We start from the raw sequence: 15,150 nt of genomic DNA on the forward strand, positions 1-15,150 counted from the left end.
ATATTAACCTTTATATTAATCATCTGAATTGCAGCTGGCACTACCATCAGAACTGCTGTTATAGAAAATGAATCAACACCCTCTGACCAGTCAGATTTGAGAATTCAATGACGCTGTGCTATAATTAAATTTATATTTATTCTACACCTTATTGAAGGCTACACATGCATCGCAATCAAATTTATTTATTTATTTGTTTGTTTGTTTTGGTTACAGCTCTGTCATATCTTCAGAGTGCGAGTAATAAAAGATCCTTACTTTTTCAGTATTCAGAAATGCAACAGACAAATCAAACTCACATGAAGTAAACCTTTTATTGATCAGGTCTCAGAGAAGACTTGCTTAAGTGTACGAATCCCTCAATACTGATTTGGTACATAATGACATCCATAATGAGTCTCTTCACAGTGGATAGAATCCATTTCTATGGTTTTGGGTTCTAGTACAGCAACTTTGCATAAAAACAAACCTAATCAAACAAAACATCAAACTGGGGATCAATACTGTTTATCTGGAATATTGGAGTGCCACAGATCCTAGCGTCTTATACCAGCTATAGGTTTGCACATTACAAGCCACCTTTTGTTAGAAATATAAAATGTGATATTATGAACAATATTCTACTGCATAAAGGAAAATCTATACACTGTACATAGAGATATTTCGAAAAAAGCAAGTTTCACAGTTTTAAACTTTATTTAAAGTATAAACAATTTTGAACACTTTACATAAATTATTTTTGTCTATGACTAATTTGCTTAAGCAACTCAAAATTAATATAAAAACTTAATGAACATTTCTTACATATTTTACAAAAGAAAATACTCTGTTTTCTTGGCTAAAAATGGTGAAGTCTTCATGATTGTCATTGAGTACTAAGAATAATAAATACATAAATAAAAAGAAAGAACGTAAAATAAAAATAAATAATTTCTTACACTAGTTACAGTTAAGCAGTTAATCTTGATAGCATGAATGTTTTTCTTTTTTTTTCTGATGTTTCTGTACAGAAGTGCCCTGGTGAGCATCTCACAAATCTACTGCAACTGAGATGTACAAAACTATCTCATCTAAAGCCCACTCGGAACATCAGTGTTATCTGACACACCACAGATATTATTCTAATCTTCCAGTGACAAAACAAAACTATGCTGGACATTGACCTTATGCAAATATAGCCATAATTTTTCCTTGTTTAAAAAATCAAAAACAAATCAAACAAACAAACAGTTATCCTTTGTAGGAGTTCTGCTTTCTTGAAGAAACATAAAGCAGTCTGTGGATGGGACTTGCCGCAGCCGCAGTTGGCAGTCCTATTATTGAGAATATGAGGCCTGAGACTGATATGACTGATAATCCACTTTGTGGACGTTGCTCAGTTCCAGCGTTGTGACTAGGCCTCTGTAACAACTCAAGAGAACCGTCTTCTCTGCAATCCGGATCACATAGGAACATAAAGTACCATCTGGCACCAACATCCTCTCCGAACCCAAAAAATATGGGTAAAAATAGTATCTTTTTTAAAAAGGGGATTTTGTTTCATATTAACAGCCGATCTGTTTTATTTGCAGTTATTTGCAGTGCACAAAACAAAGACAAGTTCTTGCAAATTATTTTTTGCCCATGGCAGTAATAATAATATTCTTTTTAAAAGTCCCTGCAGCGTTCAGAGAGTTACCCCATAAGTTTATTTATTCTCCGTGGGTAAAGGAGATATAGTTAAAAGGAGAACGGGGTGAGACAAAGAGTGGTGCAGAGAAAGAGAGAATGAAGATTGCAGAAGATAAGAATGCGCTCATAGTTCTGTTACCTCTTGCCCATCTCATTCTGTCTGAGGAACTGGATGTTGGTGCTGCTGTCAGCCAGTTCAGGGTATTGCTCCACGGGTAGCACATAGTAACCGTCATAGCCCTGAACTCTCCCTGTGGAGAGCAGCTGCTGTCTCTCACCCTCGGTCCACAGGCGGCTCCCTTCCTTACCATCCCGTGTCCTCTGCTGCTCTCGCAGCCAGGCGCCTGCCAGTGCCCGCTGGCGTGCCAGCTCTAGCAGCCGGGCGCGTTCCTCATCCAGTGTGTCCTGCGCCAGGCCGTAGCGCACGCTCAGGGACAGTGCAGTCGACCGCAGCTCTACAGTGACACCACGCCGTGAGCGCCCACTCACTGTAACATTGATACCAGCTCCCTCCAGCACCCTGCGCCCATTGCTGAGGCCCAGCGCCAGCAGGTCTGCATCAGCTGAGCCGATCTTCACAAAGAAGTGGCAGTCGTGGCCATCCTGCACGTAATGCGTTCCCTCCAGGTAGATGGCGTTGTTGAGAACTAGAGCTACCTTCCTGCTGTTGTCACTGGCCGTACTAGAGACACCTGTCACTACACGACCCTCTTTCACAGCCAACATCATGCCCCGCCCAATGATGGATGGCACTGTGCCAAACCAGTGGCCTGGTTTATCATGCTTGTTCTGTCGATCTTTATTGAGCAGCTGACCCTCTAAAGCCATGAAGGCCTGGTTGTGCCTCTCAGCCTCCTGCTGAACTCCAGACATCAGCTGCAGGGAAAAGAAGATGGCTGGAGTTTAGCGGCAGTACCCTTAAATATTATGGATAATTAACATGGACAAGAATTCCAAACTACGGACAGTTGTTAGAGCAGTCAAATAAATAGTTATGAGAAACATTATGTAGTATGCTTTCATTAATTCATTAAAGAGTGTTTGCACATTAATTTCTAAATCTGTTTAACTGTTCATTTCAGAGATGAAATGAGAAAATTTGTGGTTATGTTATCAATGCAGTCAGTGTAGCTTAAACATGGAAGTGCCTCATTTTCCAGCTGATCAAAAAGTTAGAGAATACCTTAATAACCAAAATAACTTTTTACTGTATTGAATCAGTGGTTGTAGTTCTGTTACAGTTGTAAAATTTACATTATATAGACATTTATTGATGGAATTGTCATTAAAAGTGAGTTTTGCTTTGGCAGGTCTTTACACATTTTTCTGAGTACAGGGAAATGTGTAGGAAAGTATCGTGGTAATCACCTATACACTACAGATGCAGTTGAAGTTCGCTCAAGTTTTCCTATAATTTATAGCATTTTCCCTCAGGGATATGATGATCCTGTTTTACTATGGCTTTAACTTGTTAACTCACCTGGCCATTTTCAGACTCCTGACTGGCTTGTAGCTCATATGGTGGATCCACAAAGTATAATGTGTGTTTAGGAAAGCCAGGGATGATGTTACTGAGCTGGAAGCCGAACATCACCAGCCAACTCTTTACATCTGAGCAAGAAAGATAAAACCCTTGTGATTTTAATTCACAGAAACCCAGTTCAAAAGACTGTTTTTTTTTTCATTTGATATACTGATGTCAAAAACTCATATTAAATGAGTCTCATTAAATGGTCTCATTTTGTGTCATCCCAATCGGTGAGTCTGTTCCCCCTGCTGTAAGACCAAACACTTACCTGTGACATAATTCTTCACATCCAGCATATCGCTGAGAGGATTATTGTTCTTGAACATGTACAAGTTAAATGGAGCCAGGTCCTTGCTGATCTTCTGCCACATGGTATAATCAGGTGATGTCCATCTGGCAGCTAATACATCATAGTCCCTCTGTGTGAAGTGCACTAGCTTGGTCAGCGAATCATAGAGGCCACCGTGGAATCCGATTACCAGCTGGAACTCAGGATTGGAGTCGTGGTACACCTCACCGTAGGCCGTGTACTGCACCTGCTTGATCATCTGCCCGTTGCTGCTAAAGACGGCCAGTGGTGTTCCTGTGTTGTCCGAGGCAATATAGTACTCTTCGCCGCTGCTCACCTCCATGGCGAACAGATGGCCTTGCAGGTCATAGTAGAGTGAGGTGATTTCCGAGCTTGAGTGGTTGAACACATGTGTGACTCGAACTGGGTTGTTCAGGTCTGCATAGAAAAACTGCAGGTGCTGGCCCAGGCTGTTCTTGGTGGAGACTCGTCGTCCGAGGCCATCATAGCGGTACTGCACACTCCATCCTCCTCCTACACGGCTGTAGGCTCTCACTAACTGTCCTTTGGAGTTATAGTCAAAGATGTCTGTGCCCCTCTGGCTGAGAAAGCCATCCTCGTCCAGCTTGTACTGCACATCGCCGAGGCGTGTGATTCGGTCGCGCAGGTCGTAACGTAGTGGCATGAGACGGGCACTGTTGCCAGGGTTCAGTAGGTGCAGATTGCCATTGAGGTCATAGCTGTAGCGCCAGGTGGACCAGTCATTGACTTTGACCCCACTGAGCTGCCCATCACCATCATACTCATAGCGGTATTGTGTGGTGTTGGCATATGGCCCAATCTTCAGCTCGCGTTTGATCACGCGACCCATGTTGTCATACTGCACCGTCATCCAGTACATGAGCGAGCGAAAGATTTCGTACTGCACCTCTTTTATGCGGCCGTGTGCATCAAAGTGCTTGCTAAGTGTCATTACAGCTGTGGTGATGATCTGATTGATGTCATAATAAATGACACCGAACTTGCCAAAATGCTCCACCTTGCCAGAAATCTCATCATAGCGGTACAGGTCCACAGGTAGTGGTGTTTCACTGATGACTGGCTTCATGCTTGCTATGCGGAAACTGTTGTCGTGATAGGTGTAGTCAAAGCGGGCATTCACCATGCCTTCCTCAGAGAAGCGGTAGATCTGTTTGTCCACTAGGGGTCCCATCTTACGATATCTTATAGTGCAAGAGAAGCCTCCACTCTGCAGATTGACCATCTTGAGTACACCAGATGTTTCATCATAGCCAAAAGTGACAGCAGTGCTGTCATATAAAATCTCAGAGAGCTTGGCCAGTTTGCCATATTTGTAAAGGACACGGCGTCCTGTACCCAGGAAGTATGTGGCCTGAGGGCGGCTGTCTTCACTGAAGTCATAGATGATGGAGGCATTGCTTTCAGGGGGGTTGTAAGTGTTTCGGATATAGCCGATGGAGACATGGGTAAACATTGTGTGCCGAGCCACGCTAGGCATGGTGACCGCAGTGATACGATCAGATGGATCAAACTCAAAGATGTACTGCCTCTGACTCTGCAGGAGCAGCACCATGGACTGTATAAAGAAAAACATGAGACATTTATCTTTATTGCAATCATTGGTTATATAAATAAGAAATCTCAAAACAGTATAGCAACCATTAGTAATACTACACTAATCTAGTACACAATACTATACACATAGCAATGTAGTAGCAATATGTAATTTTTAAAGGCATTTGCTGTCATAGAGGTGATCTGAAATTGCAATAAAGTAATCTGAAATTGGACTGACAAGTCTGGGCAGCTACAGACACACTCACCTTGTCCAGGTAGCTGTAGCTCCACACCTTGCCATCAACAAACGTGCGGGAGAGGATTCGTCCTTGTTGGTCAAACTCTGTCCTCTCACTCATACTGCCACGGTGCAGGCCCACAAGCCGTCCTGTGGAGGAGTAGGAAACGTTTACCACAGCCAAGCTACTGCTGGGCTGCCAAATAGCAGGTCTGCCCTGAGCATCATAAGTGATCCTTAGTGTGAACTTCCTGTGGTCATCATAAATCTTCTCTGTCCGCGTGTTTCTGTCAAAGTCGATGGAGAGCAGGTTGCGTCCGTGGGCCTGAAAAAGAGACATGTTAGGTGAAGGGTAATTTCCATGAAGGGACTCTGTTGCTATGCCTCTGGACATAGCTGTCCACACCAATTGAGAATGTTTGATGAAATGCAAGTAGTGCATCAGCTTTACTCACCCTTAGTTTCCTGCCGAACACCGTGACTTTGCCCTTGGTCAGCTCCTTACGCAGTCGCCACTCTATGGAGTTGAGACCATTGTCGGTGGGCAGGGTGATGTTTCTGCGGCCAATGGTAGGGCTCACAGAACCGGCCAGAATGTGAGGTTCTGTGTGGTAGCTGATACCCATCCCGTTAGCATAGATCACTCTCAGTGTGCCATTGTTACACAGCTGGTAGCTGTTCCGTACTTGATCTGTAGAGGCCAACAGAGATTTAGAACAAAGTAATCTAACATTACATTTCTGAAAAAAGCCAATTAAATGACTTAAAATTTTACAGGCTGATGTTGCTGTTGACTATAAGTAACTTTTGTTATTTGATTTGCTATTTGGTTACTTTTGTTCAAATATTTTTGATGGCTCTCACATTGAAAGTTCAATTTCAAAGCATGCTGTATAACACCCACCCACCACATAATTATCACAATATATATATATATATATATATATATATATATATATATATATATATATATATATATGTGTATATAAGACTTGGATTGGCTATTAGAATTGCTGTTCTGCACTTGAAATGCATTAAATAGACCAACAGACTGAATGTTTTATAAATATGCTGATTTCTCTTATCTGTTACTAAGTCACACAGTAAATTAAGAGGTGGAAGTAGGATTCTAATGAGAATTCTGTGTGAACAGATGTCGAGCAGGAAACATCTGGAGATTTTAATGATTCTCAACTTCAGGTAGCTGAAGTTCTTTCACTGAGGCTGACTCCTCAATTAAACTTGTATATTTTCCCTCTCCAGGCCCCTAGAATGCACGCTAATGGTATTAATTTTGGCTCTGTCTCACCTGTTGTATGGGTCAGGGAAAGGGGGCCCAATTGCTCCTTTTCTTTAGGTGTGTATCTCATACCTGTTCTAGTCTCTTTCCCCTCTCTATCACTCACTCTCAAACACACACACTCACACACACACTTTGTTCTCTCTCTCTCTTTCTCTCTCACTGCTTCTGGCAGTTCAAAAGATAGCAAGGATTTACGGTTTCACCCAAATCATATTTGGTGCGGCAAGGCAGAAGCATAGGAGACAGAGGGCTAATATTTTAACTGAGACGTACAAAAGTTGTATGTCACTGCAGAAATAATGTATGTCAAAAAGTATGGTGCATACAGTACATTGCATAACCTTTTGTACAAATATATAATTTATATAGAACACAGTTAAAATTATTGAATATATATTTCCATGTACATTTTATGAATCTACGTGCTGTAGAAAATTAATACCTCTGAAAATAGTCACCATAGAATTCTGTGGATTTGAAGGGAAAGATCTTCAAACCCCACAATCTATGCAGAGTTCGTTAAAATCAAAATTTAAGATACAGCATATAAATAAGAGCTTAAAACATGTTATCGGACAAACTATAGTTCATAATAAAACACTGTTAGAGTAAACACCTTGCACTACAGTGTAGGACGCCTCTACTGATGAAAGATTTGTAATGACAGTGATGTCATCATCTCTGTTTGAGCTCTCGATGTCAATGTTAATGGATTTCTCAATCTCTCTGTGTAGGCTTGTCACCATTCCGGTCGGATAGGTCATATTGGTAAGCCTTCCCTCGCTGTCATACCTGCAGGCACAACAAGAAGTTCACAAAACTAAACTTCACAAAAAACAATTCTGAAATGATGAGAGGAACCACAATCAAGTTCTGTGATTTTTATGACTTTAAAACTGCCTCAGCAGGCTGTTTCTCATGTAAATGCATCATTGCATCATTTGGGTCTGAATGATTTTTATCATCAGAAGCACAGCAGAAACTGTGTGAGTATGACAGTTCTGTCACATGAAAGCTGGCATCTGTTGCTCTCATGTGAACTTGTAGGGTAATCTCTGAGATCAAAAGATTAGAATGCAGATCGAATGGTGAGGGTCTCTGTATTGGCTGGCATGTCCCTAGCCTGCTCTCTCACTTTCTTTCTCTCCATCTCTGTCTGGAATTCCATGGAGACTGTGTTTAGCGCCTTTTCACAGATCTGTTCCAGACTAACTGATGTCTGTTTCAGTGGAGTGCAGTGGAGGGAACACGTTCTCCCTGTTTTTTTGCTTCCCCTTTTTTATTTATTTTTTTTATTTTTTTTGCAGACGGGTGCAATTACATAGGCAGACAGCAGATGGAAGCAATGTTTCACATAATTCCCATTATGTAGGGATGATCCTGAATACAAATATTTACACATCCTGATTTCATACAGTCATAGGGGAATAGACACGTCATGCAAACCTCCACAACCCATTTTTATTCAGAGGAAATTGAATCTGAACCTTATTAAAATGCTGAGCTCTTGCATGTGTGTTTCTAAACACAATACTGAATAGAAGATTTAAACGAAATGACTCTGCAGAGTCTCTCTCTCTCTCACACACATACACACACACACACACACACACTCACTTACTCGTAAAATGTTGTCCAGCCTGTCTCGTCAGCCTTACTGGCCAGCAGGCCTGTGCTTCCACTGTAGCTGAACTGTACAATCTCTTGGTCAGCAGTGGAGATGGAGCGCAGACTGCCTCCTATATCCATTCCCACAGTTAACACCTTGTTGTCAGGCAGTAGGTGGAGTCTAACTGTGCTAGCTCCACTCAGGCCGCCACCCTCCCTGCGCACTAGCACAGTGTTGTTACAGTTATCCACGACAGCAGCAAGCTCTCCTTCAGGCGTGTAGCTAAAGTTGTAGAGACTCATTCCACTGACCAGACTGATGGTATGCAGGTGGAGTCCCTCCTCACTGAACACATAGAGCTCCTGTTCTCGTGGTGATGCCACTTCATATTGGCCTGCTGCATTTGGGCCTGGGCGGTTGGCATGTACAGCACGAATGCGGATGTTGTTGAGGTCAGCGATGTAGAGTGTGCCGTCAGGAGCCACTGCTAGTGAGGTGGGGGCATTGAGGCTGGCATCAGTCGCATAGCCTTCATCGCCAGCAAAGCAGTTGCAGTTGACATCGTTCTTGCAGTCACACTCGGAGGTGGCACCAGCCAGCAATGAGATCTCACCATTGGCACTGACCTGCCGGACACGGTTTATTTTTTTCTCATCGCTCTCAGCAATGTACAGGACGCCAGAATGGGAGACAGCAATGGCAGTGGCACTCTCCAGTGCTGAGTGGATAGCCAGCCTGCTGAGGGAGTAGTCGATGCCTGGAACCTGGCAGTGCATGGGCCGCCCAGCCACAATGCTTACCTGATGGTTTTCAGTGATGCGTAGGATGACATTGTTCTCTAAAACGTACAAGGAATTGTCCATGGGGTTGACTGCTAGGTCAGTGGGCCACTCCAAACGCACCTAAAACAGAGCAGCAATAATGGTACATATGCCAAATAGATATCCATTCTCAAACATTTTTAAGGACTCATCTAATAGTCTACCAATCAGAATTCATAACATGTTTCTTAGTCCAGCTTCTACAGAGCTGCCTTCTGATCAGCTTAAAGTGTGTTGCATTTTAGGGTCAGACAGTGTGAAAATCTGGAGCCAGTTCACTATTCAAAAGCATAGGTAAGAAAAAAGGGACTTCTACTTTGAGGATTTGTGTGATCCCCTGGGCATGCAAGGATTAGTCCTCTTGGCGCACCTGGCTGACGTCCATGCTGGTGTCACAGCTGAGTGGCCGTACAGCAGTGAGATCATTAGCCCCCAGCAGTGTAGAGATAATCCCATTCTGGTCCACCTTCCTGATCATGGTGGCATCCACAAAGAACATCAGCCCATTTTTGTCAACTGCAATACCTAAGATAGAGAGAGTAAAGAAGAGAAATAGTCTGCCAAGGATTCTTTTTTTTTTTTGCAAGTGTACCATCAGTCGTTTTAAATGGTAGACCCTCCTATCCCATTTCCGCTCCAGCAAATAATATCCATCCATCAAATGTCACCTTCATCAGAGCATATCAGGTTCACATATGGGGGCAGAAAATGAAATAGACCAAAATAGCTTTCAGAGACATTGAGACAATGAGAAACAAATAGAGGAACTTATGTAGGTGTCTGACGTACGGAGGTCAAAGCTCCTTTTCAGCACCGTTGTGACTGAACTGAGAGGCAGAAAGACAGGAAGACAGACTCAAAGAGAGCAAATGCAGGGCACAGTAGATGCAAGAGTGCCTCTGCTGATGCTTCACTGCTCACAGTCATCTGGGAGTTAGGAATCAGGCCTCTGTAGTCTGCTACCCTCTCTATTCATGATTCCATGTCAAAGATGAAAAATGTGACAGTGTGACATTTCTGACAGTTTGGTGTCAAGTTTCTTTTTTTTTTACAATCCATCACAGGATTTCACTATAAGGGTCGTATTCAAAGTCGGCAACGTAAGTTCAACAAATACATCAATATTTAAACAGGGAAAATTCTCTCCATTCAGTTACCCAATGCACAGTTCAGGCCACTGTGGTTGCCAGATTTTTCTTGTTAAGCGCTTTTGGGACTGGAGATTTTATTAGTTGTGTCTAGCATACTGCCTTTCAGTACAAGCATTACAAAATGTGGACTGACAAAACAGGCTGCATTGTTTCCTGTGCTGTTAACTGCAATATGATTTGCCAACAAGAGACAATAAAAATACAGTTTACACTGTGTTAATATTATAATATACAAATGAGAAGAAAGCAAATAAAAATCAAATATACTATAATCTACTATATTGCGAATATATTAAGACTGATTGTCATCAACAACATGAGGAACAGATCTTAGTTGTTAATCGTGCGATCACCACAGTTTTTCAAATTTGACAAGATGGGTTCCACCTACATTAATTGGCTGCAAGCCACTTAATAGCACTTGATACAGCACATCCTAATTTCTGCATGATGAACTAGAAATAGTTTAATATTATGTAATGCAGCAGCATAAATCATGGAGCTTATGCAGAAGTGAAAACGCAAAAGTTACAGAATCATTAATCGAATCATGGGAAGAATTATTATTTATTTCTTATTCCGTGTCTCAATGTAGTAAATTAGACACATAATTTAATATGACAACAAGAAGCTGAGGTCATGAGTATGAGGTGGTGTGTGTATTTATTTCATGCTTTAATTAATATTCTGAATTATTATTATTAATAAATTGTCCCCATGGTTAAATGGATAAGCTGTAGTTAGGTAAGAGGTCTGAATACTAATGTGCACAATTTTGGTGTTCTCCTCACTTAGTGCACATAGCTCATTCGTAACTCTGAATGTGGTGCATAATGTATTTATATTAATTGTGATTCTTACCTATGATTTAATATTTCATATTTCACATTCAGTATTTTTTTCCACCTTATGCTGTGATGGAATGTATTCATTTTGTATTCATTCATACTAAATTGTCCAAACTGTTAGATATTCACAATAATATACCATGATTTTACTAATAAGTATTCCATAAATATATTTCATAAAATCAGTGCATTTTGTGCATTTGAATTTTTAATAATTAAACATGATGGGTATCCTGGTTTACTGCTCCTCCTTCTGTTAAATATGTTTATAGCTCTTAGTGCCAGTAAAATGTTTAAAGCCCAAGCCAGGGGGAACACCGACTAGAAAGACAGCAAAGACTATAAGGCTGCACTGACTGTTGATTGAACAATCAAACCTAAAAAGAATTAATAAGGTTGAATGTTCACTTTCACTGAAACAGGACTCTTTTATACGTTAGATGTCAAAGGCAAGAGAACCAAGACAAATGTATTATCGCCTCTACCTGCTGCATAATTGAATTTACCTAGTTTTTCTTCTTTTCTTTTCTTTTTACCTTTTGGGCTCATAAGAGTAGCCTCCACAGCTTTTCCTCCATCCCCACACCGCTCGTCGAAGGGTAGACACTGCTCTCCTGTTCCTGCTACCACCTCAGCATTGTCAGCCAGTAGCCGACCCCCAGTGAGTGAACGCACTCTGTAAATCCTTCGAGAGTTTGTGTCTGAGATGAACAGAGCCCCTGTAACTGGGTCTACAGCCAGGAAGTACTTATGTGTTGGGTTGTTGCTACAGGAAATGAACACCAGATTTAATTTTTAACATATTATTCAAGGATCAACACTTAAGTTACTTAAGTTAGAGAAAAAGCCAAGGCTCACCTGTGTCGAAAATCCTTATTTCTTTGGGGCAGAAAAATGGAAGATAAGAAAATATAATTCTGACATGTGCAACTACGGTAAATATATAAGAAAGTATATGCAAGAAATAGATGAATCCTCTTGGTATACCTGAGTTCTAGCACACGAGTAGTATTGAGAGACGGATAAACCCTGCGCACAAAATTCAGGTCACCCACGTACAGGCTGCCATCGATACCCGCTGCCAGTGCGACTGGTGCCAACAGTTTATTCCCATCTGCTAATCCGTTACAGCTCGGACACGAGATACTCCGTCGACGCCCATTACCCATAATGCTGGTGATGACTGGGGGCTGTTGGCAAACAAAGACGTTCTCCCCACAGCCTTTATGAAGGATCCCTGAAATGTAAAAGAAAGCAGAATGTGTAAAGATTTTATAGTAAAAAGAAAAAACTACTTTCAAAAAGTCAGTTTCAATAAAAGCAGTTTATAAGTTGTACTTTATAAGCTTTGTGTTTTCACTGCTGCAGCCATATCGTGAGACTGTGCATTAGGTTATTGATTGACTCAACATCGCTCTCCACAAAAAGCACAGGATGAGCTTTCACTGAGCTACACTCAGTCTTTTCTGCATTTGAGCAATGCCACTCAGTGTAGCAATAAATCTACTTTTATATTGACAGAATTCAACACAAGTACAATTATTTATTAGGTTAATTCATAGACCTAAATACTACCCGAGATGTTAAAAACATAAGAGAATGCATGACGAATAAGCATGATTGAACATGGTTAGAATGTGTGCTAGAAGGAAGGGCATACCACTGCGCAGGTTGAGGATGTGGTGTTTGTCCAGAGACCATCCTCCAAGGTTAGAGGGCTCAAGTTCATACCCCTGCAGCACAGCTGTCCTCTTCTCCCATAACACCAGACTAGGACATGTCTCATACTCATAACCCACGGAGACTGCAGAGAGAATATATAGAGAGAGGGAGAGAGAAAGAGATGGAGGGAGCAAAGGGGAGAGGAACATAGACAGTGCATGTCACTCAAAAGACATTAAAACATTTAATTGATTAAGTGTCAAGGTCCACATTAAAGATGAATCATCTGAAAATGAAGCTAGCTGAAAGAGGGGGAGGATAGATAAATCCTACAGTTCCAAATCTGAAGGATGAGAACCAACATAACTACAAAAGCTCAGAATTAATTTAATTTAACCAGGTAAAAGTATCGGTGAGAATAAAAGTGTTTTTTTTTTTTTTAAAGAGATACCTGGCCAAGGGCGCAGCAGCAAGCAAACAGACAAAGCAAACATACAATACAATCAACAAAGCATCATTAAAAAAATTCACAAAAAACAAAAAAACATCACATCTGTGAGAGATAATAGTAGTTGAGCCACCCTATCTCATCCCAAAAGCTTTATAGTCCTTATAACCTGTATCTCAGTGAGACAGTAAGGATGATGGATCTGCATATAAAATCCTCATATAATCATGCACGCATGGACGTGGCTCTCTACCCTCTCTGCATAGACCTGTACAATTTTGCATGTAACAGGTGCATGTTTTGCATGTTAGGGATGGGTGATAATACTAATATAAAAAAGAAACTCTTTGATTTCTACAGTGAGAATTTATACATTTTAAATCAAATATTCTATTTAAAAGTCATTTCATTAGTGTAAAATAAAATTTAGGCTTTCAGAACACACTCCAGCTCCTCAGCTCTTCCATTGCAGTACTTGCTTTTTATGGAAACGATTAGAATAAACTAATATTATAATTGTTGGTGCCTGGATAATGCCTCACTCTCCAAAGACAGCCTACAGTCTACCTCACTCTGGCTCACAATGGACTATTTGTATTCACTTGCATTCATGTATATCTGACTGCTCCTACTGTACCTAATGTTCTTTTACGTGACTGATTTTTAAAAGGTTTGGTATTCCAACAATATTGATCTGAATACTGACACATCACATTTTGAAACAGCTTCATACAGCTTCAAAATGTACTTTTTGTCTATCTCACATAGAAGAGAAGACATTCCTGTCATCTTGTTGCTGTGTTGTCTGAGTCTATGACTGCGCCTGTTTCCTGGCATGGTTGGTTGAGGGATCACAGGGAGAAAACAGACGGAAATGTAGTTCTTATCTTATTCGGCAACTATTTAACTTTCTTAAATATTTATGTAAATGACAGATTACATATTCAATCTGATAAAAATAAATGCCAGGATCAGAAGTATCAAAACTTCAGTATCAATCCACCCATCCCCAATGAAAAACCCACCTGCATATATTGTAATAATGAGATGCTGGACACAACTGCAGAATTTTACATACATTAGTATAAATCTGTTAGAGAGTAAGACAAATTTCTGCACTTGAATTTGCCAAGATTTGCTATGTAGCTACAATGAGATGAGTTGAGAGGCAGAGTAAATAGAGCCAAGTAGATAAAGGGGGTGGAGTTGCTATCACACTGTTTGCACACACCAAATCAGTGACAGAGCGCGATGCTCAGCAATTTCCTCCCAGCACTAACATCAGCACGGATACCTGAAGCCATTTCCCAAAGTCATTGCTGACAGGGGCTATGGGCAGAGTGCTCTCTTATATCACACTGAATCCTTGGTTAACATGGCTGAGCACCGATATTCTTTATGTGTAAATAAACCTCTATGTGAGCCCATATTACATAGATATATTCTAATGTATTTGAACCGAATTGTTTACTCACCCACTGCCTCAGAAAGGCCATAGACTCGCTGACCATAAGCATCTGTCTTATCCCATATGAAGGTGTAGGCCAGGTTGGGCGAGGCGTGGAACCACTTTTGGAAGAGGTGACCTTCCACAGCCACCATCAGGTGCACCTTGATCAGGCTGAGGGGCACCACCGCCTGGGTCATGGTGATCTTCAGCAGGGAGCGGTAGCCTGCTGCCCGTGAGCTCAGGTGACACAATTTCAGATTGCTGCCTGGTATCTCAATCATTTCATGAAGAACCTAAAGAACAAAAGGCCTGAGTTAGCAGTTAATAGAAATTGGTGGAAGAATTTCTCCCTCAGGGCTAATGAAAAAATAGATTAAGCTCAGCAACAAAGGAAAAGCATGATGGAAAAGAAAACAAGATTGGATAAGGGAAATGAAACTAGGAAGAAAAAAGTTTAAACTCCAATTTACTCGGGTTCAGAAGTAGCTCATTTACGCAAAAAAGTACGCTAGTTAAAATGTAATATCTGTACCCTGCAGTCTCTGCAATGTCAA

The 15,150-nt window shown here is 41.1% G+C and overlaps 1 protein-coding gene across 5 annotated transcripts in view; it reads right to left on the bottom strand.

Moving 5' to 3' along the window:
* Positions 1–295: 295 nt before the first annotated feature.
* tenm2a (teneurin transmembrane protein 2a) overlaps positions 296–15,150 on the bottom strand; it is a 275,007-nt gene continuing 260,152 nt past the window's right edge. For all 5 annotated transcript variants that reach the window (XM_053235492.1, XM_053235491.1, XM_026918274.3 and 2 more), the window contains 13 exons: positions 14,622–14,889; positions 12,697–12,840; positions 12,024–12,273; positions 11,895–11,915; positions 11,573–11,802; positions 9,408–9,562; positions 8,229–9,118; positions 7,224–7,399; positions 5,760–5,995; positions 5,333–5,629; positions 3,468–5,085; positions 3,152–3,282; positions 296–2,547 (listed from right to left, as the gene is read on the bottom strand). In XM_053235492.1, the coding sequence (XP_053091467.1) occupies positions 1,807–2,547; positions 3,152–3,282; positions 3,468–5,085; positions 5,333–5,629; positions 5,760–5,995; positions 7,224–7,399; positions 8,229–9,118; positions 9,408–9,562; positions 11,573–11,802; positions 11,895–11,915; positions 12,024–12,273; positions 12,697–12,840; positions 14,622–14,889 (5,157 nt within the window). In that variant the 3' untranslated portion in view covers positions 296–1,806. The remainder of the gene's footprint in view (positions 2,548–3,151; positions 3,283–3,467; positions 5,086–5,332; positions 5,630–5,759; positions 5,996–7,223; positions 7,400–8,228; positions 9,119–9,407; positions 9,563–11,572; positions 11,803–11,894; positions 11,916–12,023; positions 12,274–12,696; positions 12,841–14,621; positions 14,890–15,150) is intronic.

Source organism: Pangasianodon hypophthalmus, chromosome 7 (genome assembly GCF_027358585.1).
Source record: "Pangasianodon hypophthalmus isolate fPanHyp1 chromosome 7, fPanHyp1.pri, whole genome shotgun sequence".
Classification (NCBI taxonomy): Eukaryota; Metazoa; Chordata; class Actinopteri; order Siluriformes; family Pangasiidae; genus Pangasianodon; species Pangasianodon hypophthalmus.